Source organism: Primulina huaijiensis, chromosome 8, assembly GCF_012295235.1.
Source record: "Primulina huaijiensis isolate GDHJ02 chromosome 8, ASM1229523v2, whole genome shotgun sequence".
In the NCBI taxonomy this organism is placed as follows: Eukaryota; Viridiplantae; Streptophyta; class Magnoliopsida; order Lamiales; family Gesneriaceae; genus Primulina; species Primulina huaijiensis.
The window spans coordinates 18,728,281-18,739,638 of NC_133313.1; the positions used below are offsets into that span (position 1 = coordinate 18,728,281).

General features: G+C 32.6%; 2 protein-coding genes across 2 annotated transcripts; one reads left to right on the forward strand and one right to left on the reverse strand.

Annotated features, from left to right (window-relative positions):
* The first annotated feature begins 2,781 nt into the window (after window positions 1-2,781).
* On the forward strand, window positions 2,782-4,918 carry LOC140983039 (CEN-like protein 1). The gene is made up of 4 exons (XM_073449910.1): window positions 2,782-3,069; window positions 3,427-3,488; window positions 3,595-3,635; window positions 3,715-4,918. Exons 1-4 carry the CDS (start codon window positions 2,869-2,871, stop codon window positions 3,933-3,935), a joined length of 525 nt encoding a protein of 174 aa, XP_073306011.1. The 5' UTR covers window positions 2,782-2,868; the 3' UTR covers window positions 3,936-4,918.
* Window positions 4,642-9,163, reverse strand: LOC140983038 (E3 ubiquitin-protein ligase XBAT33-like). The gene is made up of 10 exons (XM_073449909.1): window positions 8,843-9,163; window positions 8,627-8,686; window positions 8,234-8,305; window positions 7,830-8,002; window positions 7,508-7,668; window positions 7,360-7,418; window positions 7,188-7,234; window positions 6,959-7,102; window positions 6,528-6,619; window positions 4,642-5,473 (listed from the first exon to the last, which is right to left on the reverse strand). The coding sequence occupies exons 1-10, from the start codon at window positions 9,017-9,019 to the stop codon at window positions 4,932-4,934; spliced, it is 1,527 nt and encodes a 508-aa protein (XP_073306010.1). The 5' UTR covers window positions 9,020-9,163; the 3' UTR covers window positions 4,642-4,931.
* Window positions 9,164-11,358: the final 2,195 nt, after the last annotated feature.

Consider the following 11,358-nt stretch of genomic DNA (forward strand, 5'->3'; position numbering starts at 1 on the left):
ATATATTTAAAATATTTCCATATTTACGAGATTATATTAAACATAGAGTAAGTCTCTTGTGAGACGGTCTCACGAATTTTTATCTGTGAGACGGGTCAATCCTACCGCTATTCACAATAAAAAAATAATACTTTTAGCATAAAAAATAATACTTTTTTATGGACGACCTAAATAAGATATTTGTCTCACAAAATACGACCATGAGATCGTCTTATACAAGTTTTTGCCTTAAATATAAAATATATGGATTCAGACCAAACAATTTGTAAGGTAAAATATCTCAACTCCTTACAAAGTCTAAAATCAGATTTAAATCATTTATTACAAAGCTGGATGGAGATGGCGGTGTGTATTCCTTTTTCCACCAAGGAAGGACAGTTGTCAAGTTGGATTAATCATTCAGGGACACATCTTTTTCCATAATTGCAAGCGATTAGACATATTCTTTTCCATACGATGGGATCAAATTCGAGTTTTCAAGTTATGTTTAGATAGAAAATTTTGATTTGAAAGGAAGGATTTGAAATGACAAATATTTTTTTTAGGAGAAATCACATATTGCTTTAATTAAATCAACAGTAGCTATATTCATCAATCACGATGAGTAAAAACCCTCCATCCAACATGAACGAGAATGATGAGATAAAGTAAAATGCGCTAAACAGTGCGCTAACTTGTTTGTATTTCTACTAACATGATCTAACTTTTAAAATCTACTAGAAGTTAAGATATCCAATATGTTCAAGACTAACAGTCTTTGATGGTTGCGAGCCTCACACTTCGACGTCACCTCTTTAACAGCATTACAGGAGTCCGATAAGATCCAAACATTAGAAAAGTTACCTCTCACAGCAAGCATCAAACCAAAATGGATAGCCAAGAGCTCTGCCTCCAACACTGATCTTGGTTTACGTATACCTAGGACAAATATTTTGGATGATTTCAAATCATCACGATAATCATCACTATTACATTTATATAAGTTAAGTGTGACCGAATTTAATATAATATAAATTCATCGAAGTAATCAAATACATTTTTCTGTCATTAATGATGGGTGAATGATCCTTTGAAAAATAATGTTTCCAAACCACAATGTATTTTGTACTTGAGAAGCACCTTAAAAAGCAGAATTCCCATTTGCCCAATGATATCATATTAAAATTTTGTAGAGCCTATATTCTGATTCCCAAGTCCCATGGCAACTAGCCAATGAGCAAAAGACAAATTGAATTAAAAAAAAAAAGACAAATGATTTTTTTTAATAGTAGGAATCTTAAGCCAAATCTTTTTTTAGAGTAAGATGCATTCATATTAATTAACTTCTGAAATCTTGAGTAGCAAATACAGAAAGCTACACTACAAGAACTCTGATCTATCGTGATATACCGTATGTTCAACGTCATCATATGGGCTATCGAATTTGTCTTACAATACATATGATTTAAAGAAAGAAAAACATAAGATGACAGCAACTCCTTAACCTCAAGACATACCGATGAGGTATTTTTTTTTTTTTAAACTTCGGTCAATTATTTTTTTAAGAAAATGACATCCTCAAGTGTATTTGATTTTTTTTAAAAAATAAACCCCTCAAGTGTATTTCAAATACACTCGAAGATTTCATTTTCTTAAAAAAAAGTTGACCGATGTTATTTAACTAATTTCTCCCATACAGATCCAACTGGACTGAGATCCTGTGTATCATGATTTACTGTTTGAACTACTTGCAATGAGTTCGAGAAAATACACACATTAATAAACTCGTTTTGTAACCAAAAGTCCATCCCAACTTTTGCAAGCAATTTCGACATCAATAAATTTTTTTTTTTAAAAAAAAAAAAAAACATCAATGATTTTTGAGAGACTAGTGTATATCGACCATCATTGTGAATTACATGTATATTCATATATTATATGGACCAAATTTCGTCTCCAAACAGTAACTTCAACAACTACAAATATTTGATATGATCTATATATTATTCAATTATCTCTACTTAAAAGTGTCATCTTTAATTGTAATTAGAAGGTCGTGCATATACAATATGTATGGTCCTAAAGTATGGGAGTTTTTAAATCGAAGGAAAATAGTTAATAACAAATTTCATAGTAATTAAATTGTTAATTTCTTTTGGATAGAGTAGGGACATCGTTTGATGTACTAATTGTTCATGTTTGTTAAAGCAATCTAAACATGACGTTTTGAGCTGTTGTACGTTTAAAAAGATTTGAGTTGCACGATTATCATCAGCTATAACTTTTAGTAAAGAGACAAGCGTTCAGTCCTACAATTGATATTATAGTCAATGTCACGTGTTTGATTTACATTATGAGACGGACTTGTATGATTTTTTGTGATGATATCCAAAGCTTATCAAAATATCATTTATAACTAAGATTGGATTGAAATTATCAGAAAATCTCCATAAATAAGAATTTCATTACTTCGTAAAAAAAAAAACTATAAATTCCACGCGAAAATTTTGAATTTTAAATTTCATATATGATTTATTTTTTTCAAATAAAGAACGTATGATATAGAAGCCACGCGATTCCATTGCCCGTCCTACTCCAAATAAGACAGCTCTTACTCAGCTAAATTCTTTCAAGCATGTTTCTTTCTGAATATAGACAACCTTTTCCATTTTCATTTCATGCATGAAAGAAAAAATTCTCAAGAATCTTTAAACTTGTAATCCAAACCCTACACGTCCCTTTCTTTTTTGCACTATAAAAACCTCTATTATAACTCTTTCGATCAACCCCACAAATCAAAACCAGACAAAAACACATTTCACTCTCAGAATATATATATCCACTATTCCGTCTTAAAAAATTTAGAGCAATACTGGACTACTGGCAATCATGTCGAGGCTTGCGGAAACCCTTCGTGTAGGAAGGATTATAGGAGAAGTGATCAATAGTTTCGATCCTTGTGTGCATTTAAATGTGATATATAATGAGAACAAACATGTCTCCAATGGACATGAACTCATGCCTGCTGCTGTGGCTACGAAGCCTAGGGTCGAGATAGGTGGAGAAGACATGAGGGCCTCTTATACTCTTGTAAGTCGTGTTTCCAAAGCTCAATTTAAACGTGCGAGTTGATAATTACATATATACACACTTTGTGTATGCCTATGGCTTATGTATAACCCCTTGTATATATTTTCGCCCATGTTTGGGACGAGGTATCGTGTAAAAAACTCCTTCTTCAACTCAAAAAAATAAATACACACGCATTGCGTGCGCGTGATTTATTACTTTTCACTAGGCAAAATTTCATGGCGTCTAACTATTTAAAATAGAAATGTTTATGATACAAAGATTCTCTAGCATTTAACATGACTATCACCTTATCAGATGCTGAAACAGTCTTGTTTACTGAATTTCATAACAAATATTTATCATGTCGTTTTGAAGGTCATGACTGATCCGGATGCTCCGAGTCCGAGTGACCCGTACTTGAGGGAACACGTCCACTGGTTTGTGAACATATTAATAATAATTTCTTAAATATTATAAGTATAGATTGCATAAATAGCCAGCATATGATATATATGAACTGATAAAATTTAACAACGTTTTCAGGATAGTTACAGATATTCCTGGCACTACTGATGCTTCTTTTGGTAAGTTCTAATTAATTTCTTATTTTATAAATCTAAAATCAAGTCAAATTAAGAACACAAATATGAAATGATTAAACAGGGAGAGAAGTTGTATGCTATGAGAAGCCGAAGCCAACGATAGGCATCCATCGATACGCATTCGTTGTTTTCAAGCAGAAAGCGAGGTACAGCGTGAAGTACCTACCTTCTTCAAGGGATCACTTCAACACAAGGAGATTTGCGCAAGAAAATTGCCTGGATTTTCCGGTTGCTGCACTCTACTTTAATGCACAAAGAGAGACCGCCTGCAGGAAAAGATGATGCATGTCTTTAATACTGTTCTGGTGATTTTTGGGATTGCTAATATTGGCTGGTGGGGTTCAGACAAACTCTTTTTTTTTTAAATGTCAAATAATAACAATATGAAATGGATGGTCGGTGAGTTAGAATCAGAGTGCATGTGTCCCAATGTATCAGAATAATGATTAATGAGATTGCTGGTTGTTCAATTTTGGTTGAGTTTCGCTTCTAGTTTGTGGAACATTTATGAGCTAAACTTACAATAGTAACTCATGCCCTTTTTAAGTTGATTTTCACATTTAACACCACTCAAGATTTCATTACTTTCCACTAAAAAATCCACTTTAACGTACATCGCAAAAGAAAAAAGAAAGGGAAAGAAAACTATTTTTTTCAACAGATTCTCAAGTTTATAGCACAACAAAACGATAGCCTTTGGTAGTAAAGAAATGGTGCTGGTACAAAAAGTAGAAATTTTTTGCATTCCAAGCTGAGTAGTTATTGCTCACAGGGACCTAACAATCTGGTCTTTCATAATCAAACTCGCAACAACTCAGATAATTTTTGCACAGATAACTTACCAGGATTTTCTGTTCACAAAGACAAAAAGAAGAAAACCTGAACTAACCTAAAAAAGGATCATATTTACCAACATAATTTCTCCCAGTTTGATGTGTAGACACCAGGAGATACTTGCAGCTCACAAAAAATCTCAGCACATTAGGAAAAAAAGAAACTTATATATACTTTTTTACTTGTGAAACCAACCGTCCTTCAACAACTAATAGTGCCACAAAATATGGTGGCATACTACTATAATAAATTAGTCTCGGTGTACCATCTTTACGAGCTCCTTCGGTCATCAAAAGCAAACACAGAGATGGGCGCGGATTAGTGGCATTTCCAGACTAATACGAACAGGATTCTCAAACAGGGAAAATGAATGGAAGCAAAACATCCATGTAACTTGAGGTCCAAAACTCCGAACTAACTCAAATCTATTTTTAAATAAACCAATCATGCATTTATTTCTGCATTACACTGATGCTCCCTGCTGCAGCTTCTTCTTCCCCAAAACATACTTGAACAAGTCGTTTTCTCCAATCTCACACCGTCCATTTTTTCCTGCTCGCTTGATGTGGATTGTGAACGATGAGGCGACTCTTCTTCAGGATCTCTTTCGCCAGAATCAAAATTCGGACAAGGTCCTTCATTGCACGTGCATAAAGGCATGGTGACAGAAGGAAATGGGCTGCAAGTTACAGGGCAAAACATATCTGAGGTAATAGAAGACACACGATTCTTTCGCATATCGGGTGAACCAAAGGCCTCGGATGCATTTGGCTCTCGGGGATGACGCATGCATGGTGTGCATAAGCTAAGTGACAACGGTAATGTGATCTCCTTTGATGAAGAACCAGGGAGTTTGACAAAAGAGATGATGCCGTGTCGACAAAGAGGGCAGGGAATGGAGCCTGGGGGTACTGATGGTTCCGATGGAATGTTACTGGTCGAGCAAAGGTAGAGAGCACATCTTACACAGAGTTCATGTGAACACCCTGAAAGTTAGGACCATAGATATTCATGAAAATTGGTGCAAAGAATTATTTCATTGTTACATAACTAGACACCGAAAATATTTTCTCCACATTATTATGAACATGCAAATATATATGCTCATGATTGCGCAGATTAGAATCTATCAAGTCTTGAATGGGAGATTAAGGGCACAGATTTGGATTTGGAACAAGTAAACACAGATATGGTCGCTGGTACGTCTCAATCTATATATGATACTGGTATTTGGGGTAGAATTATTCATTTATGTGTCATGGGGCACGGAACTTATAGAAAAATAAAAAAATTGCAAATGAAACCTAGAAACTTTTTTATTTGAGAGTAACAACCATTTGATCAAGTCAGTGTTCTAAAAAAGGCAGGCGGGCTACCTACCGTATAGCCACCTAGGCGTTTTTCAAATTAATTTTGATAATATTTAGTAACATTATATATTAATATATTTAAATTATTTTATATTTTATTTTTATTTTAAGATATTAAATAATTGTTTGATATAGGTGGGAGAACATGACTAGTTAAAAATAAGATTAAGGATTTTATTTTAGAATATTAAATCATTGTTTACATTAACTCAATATCATCATTGTCGTCATCCTCTTGTTCTGATGCAAAATCATCCTCATAAAGTTTATCACTCTAGATCGTAGACTAAGATGAAGTTTGATGTGTTAGGACAAGCCAAAAAATCAAATTTTTTTTGGACTTTGCTTTAGGGCCTATGCAGAAATTACCTTTCATTTATTAAATTGGATTTTAAATTTAGATTAAAAAACCAAAAAATTTAAAAAAACGAAAACAAAAACAAAAAAAAATAAAAGCTCTAACCCGTTTAGGCCGACCGACTAGCACTTTTCTAGGCTAGGCCAATTTTTAGAACAGATGACTGAGCACAATGGTCCACCTTTATCGAATCATCGCTAGAATAAACTAGAAGAAAGGAATTTGAATACCCACATAACAATTATTGAAATAACTATGGACACATCATAATTCAGACACAATCATGAATCGATGATAAAAAAAGTAACACACCTTCAGCAGCTACACTACATGCTCGCTCAATGCAAACGACACAAATATCAGCATCGTCTGAAGCAGTTGTTAAGGTCTGCAAACCACAATCTCTGAAAAAATAAAAGGAAATCAGTGTTATTATTCAAAATCGGTTGAGAGGAAAAGAGAATTTAATAGTCTGCGATGGAGTGCATACAGAGCTATAAGCATTACAAGAAAAAAGGTGTATTTATTCAAAATTCTTTGATTCTTGAGTGAGACCGCTTTTTTAAAAAAATAAAATAAAATAATGCACCACAAACACCTGGTGTTCCAGTTTAAAATATTCTAGGAAATCAATTGCTCCACCATGTGATACTTGGCTGTGGTCACCTTTTGATTAAGAACATTATCAACACAAAAACACATATGATCAGCTAACTGAAATTTTCTTTCATCTTAATTCTTACCTTGCTATATTCAACACGCTCATGAGCGGCAATGATAAATAATTAGAAGGTGGAAACACTTGGATTGGCAAATCAGAGTTAGGTTTCAGCAGCGGCTCAAGCCAATGACGTCGCCACATCCTTGCGACATCAAGAGGAATCCATCTGAAACAGGTTATACTATCATCCAGAGTTGCACATTAACAAGTTCTTAATCCAATATTGAGAAAACGAATACGAATTTCAGTACCCGTTGCAGTTTAATGCCAAACGACTGGCGCCTCTTGCAAGAAGGATCTGTGGGAATTAAAATGGTCAAGATTATCAATACACCTTATTTGCAATGCCAACAAAAAACAGGCAGATAGTTCCAAATGTTCATTTCTTGAAAATTCAAGTTCAATGACATAAATAATGATCACCTGGCAGCATTTCAAGTTTCCTCCGCAGGCAGCATAATGCAAAGGAGTGCTACCAGCCCCTATAAATTTATGACTCCAAGAAATCATGAAACGGTAATAAAAGGAGGGTTTCCCAGATAAATAATCAACACTCAAGAAAATAGAATACCTATCAAATCCATAGACGTGCCATAATGGAATGTCACAGCTGAAACATTTGCGTGAAGGTCGAGTAGGAGTTGCACACAGTCAAAATATCCATTCAACGCAGCCATGTGAAGAGCGGTAATACCACCATCAGCAGCCTTGTTTACAAATTTGGAGAGAGCACTGTCACAGAATGAGAAGATACAAATAAGAAAATACTAAAGGTGCCCAATATCGAGATTTTTACCAATCATTTATTTTCATAAATAATCCTTCAATTTCTGCTCGACACTTCTATGGAGCAAGAAAAAGACAGCATAAAAATAAAGAACATCTGTTCATACTTGGTTTTATCATTAGCACCACCACTTCCATCCCCGTTGGTTTGAGAATTTACCGCTTTGAACGGAACACTGGGAACAAAATCGGCAACCACTAGTCTTATACATCGCAAATGACCATTGACAGCTGCAAAATGGAGCGCAGTCCTCCCACTAAGATAATCTGCTCTAGTAACCTGAAATTTATCGAGGTTGAGAGCTTCAAAAGATGATCCATCAATCATACATGAAGTGCCAAATTTTAAAAGCGGAAACAATCAGGAATTAATGTCGGAGCTCGTAACCAATTGATAGAGCAACCAACATAAAGATTCTATACTGATTAAATTCACCTATCTTTTAAGATGCAAGCTGCTACTGGATAAATTGAAGAAAATCAAGTAAATTGTATTTAATTAAATACTCACATTGCATCGAAAGAGAATAAGAGTTTGAACAACTTCCCAGTGACCGTGTCCACAAGCTTGCATCAATGCTGTCTGCAAAAACAATAACATAATGCTTAAGAAAACTTTGATCAAACAAAGATCAATTTAGCCCTGTACGGATCTGTTCATCCACGCAAAAACCCATCAATACCATCTCATTATCAATTCAAAAACCTTGATCACGACAAAGTTGATCTAAACAGTAAGACTTTTTTTTTTTTAACAAGAAAAACCAAACCATCCATCTGATGTTACAAAATGGGGAAACCCCGAGTTATATCCCAGAACATAATTTGACATTATACCCCAGAGAAAACTTTATTTTAAAAATAAAAAATATACTGAAGAAAAATAGACAAGATATTATAATACCTGGCCACAGTAATTTCTTGTGTTAACATCAGCTCCGTTCTCCAGTAACAATGCCACAATCTAAAAATCCAAACTTTCAAAAATCAACACAACCCCCAAAAGCAACAGATTTGAACAGAAACTCACATAAGAAAATCAACCCCAAAAGACAAAGAAAAGGAAAAGTTGGGGCTTTTCCAAGAAATAACCAGTGGCTGAAAAAAATTAGGTTGGAACCTCAATATGGCCTTTTGCGGCAGCAAAATGAAGAGGAGAATTCAATCCACCAAAGGTCGAATACTTTGCGAGGCATGGATTACAATCCAACAACATCTTTGCCTCAACAAAATCTCCATCTCTTGCAGCTGAGACCAATCTCTCCCCTGAAGCTGAACACCCAAAAGAATTCCCCATTTCTTGGGTTTTCCTCAGTTTTTCTGGCCTTTCCTCTCTCTAAATATTTGTATAAATTATATGTACATGAAATTACTGATATTTTGAGCAGTTTTGGAGGCTTTTTTTATATATAAGGAAGGGAATTAGGTCAACTGTCAAGCAAATTTTGAAAATAGTTGCAAGAACTTGGAAACATATCCAAGTTTTAAATTTTATGAACTATTATTGTATCTTAACATTAAAATGTTAACCAAATTTGGATAAAAAGTTTTTATCACGGTTAAGTAAGCAATTTTTTCAAAAATAATATATATATGATTAGGATTTTTTTTTAAAAAAAATACAGAAAATTAGAAGTTAGAAAATATGAATTTCTAATTTTAATTTAAAATTTTGCTTTTACATTCCATCTTTAAAAAAACAATTAATTGTTGAAAATTATCTCGAGGATTAGTTCAAGTTTCAATTTTTTTGAGTCATTTTATTTTGACATATCACAAAAACAAACAATTTCACGTATCTTATTATTTAGAGTAAATCTTTTGTGAGACGATCTCACGAATCTTTATTTGTGAGTCGACCCAACCCAACCCAACCCATATTTACAATAAAAAGTAATGTTTTTCATGGATGATCTAAATAGAATATCTGTATCACAAAATTGACACATGAGACCGTCTCATAAGAGTTTTGTGCATTATTTAATAATAATTAAATCCCGTAAAAAATTGTTTTGATTATTTATGTGGAATTGTGGATAGACTTAAATAACCATCCATTTTATTCAATGATAAAAACAAGTAAAGGACAAAATAGTAAACCTTGAGGACCCGTTCTATGTCTAAATATGGTTTTTTTATAATTAATTTAAAAATAAAAAAATATTTCAAAAATAATTTATTTTGCAAAATTACTTTAATCCCAGTGTGAGGTGGAGCATCACTCTGAGATTAAATTAATTTTGCAAAATTATTTTATTTTGAATTATTTTTGAAATATTTTTTTATTTTTAAATTAATTATAAAAAACCCCTAATATATAGAACACAGAATAATTCGTATAAACACAGTCCAATATTAGAGACAAATGGTAAAAAAAATAGTAATTCTAGTGTCGACATACATATTTTTGAATCAAAGATTAAATGGTAATGTTCAAAAATTGAGGAAGTTATATATCAAAATGTTAATAAAAACAAATATTAAATAGTTATATTCAAAATAATAATTCAAGCTTATCTGTAAGAATTTATATTATGCAAATTCTAATGGAATTTTCATTCATAATTAGGATGGTCTAATGTCATTAATTTCTCTAATATTCTTTTTTTCCCCTAAAATAGCATATAATACTTCTGAAATCACATTTACTTTTGAGGCTTTTTTTGGGGATTTTGTTGGTGTGTTGTGCAGATGTCTTGCTTTGAGAAAGCAAAAGGGAATAAGTGAATGGGAAACAAATAATAAAGAAAGAAAGAAAGAAAGAGGGGAGTGTTTGTCAAGACAACTTTCTTGGCAACTTTTTTTTTCAAAATCCCTTTTTAGGCATTTAAGTTTTGAACAGGTCATTTTGTGGAACCGTATCATAAGTCTATATTCATGCACAAAAACTATTGTGAGACGGTCTCACGGATCAATTTCGTGGGTCGAATATCTTATTTGGGTAATATATGAAAAATTATTACTTTTTATGTTAATAGTATTATTTTTTATTGTGAATATTGGTAAGTTTGATTCGTCTCACATGTAAAAATTCGTGAGACCGTCTCACAAGAGACCTACTCATATAAATATTCATGAGACAGGTCGACCCGATCTATATTTACTATAAAATAATATTTTTTCACGGGTTTTGTCAGATTGAAAATAAGTTTCACAAAATTGATCCGTGAGACGATCTCACAAGAATTTTTGTGTTAAAGTTTAGACATCTTTTGAATTAATTGCTTTTGTGTTTTGGTGAGTGTTGTTAATTCATATTTTACTTGTGGTGTTGAAAGATTAAATATATATTAATTTTTATTTAATAAGATTATGAATTTGGCATCCTTCCACTAACAATATGCATCGAAATTTCCGTATTACATTTATGAAATATCGTCATAGAAATTTGTAATTGACTCGTAACATAACAGAGGTCAAAAGAAGGATTATTTGACTGGAATTATTTGTCTAAAAATCAGTGCTAACTTTTCAACAAATAAAAAAAATACATTGTAACACCTTTTAAATTTTAAATTATTTATAAAAAATAAGAAATAATACATAGAAGTACTCAATATTATTATATTATTTTTATTTGACTCAAATTTTACGAGAAATCGTGTATTTATTTATATATATTATTAATTAAACAGA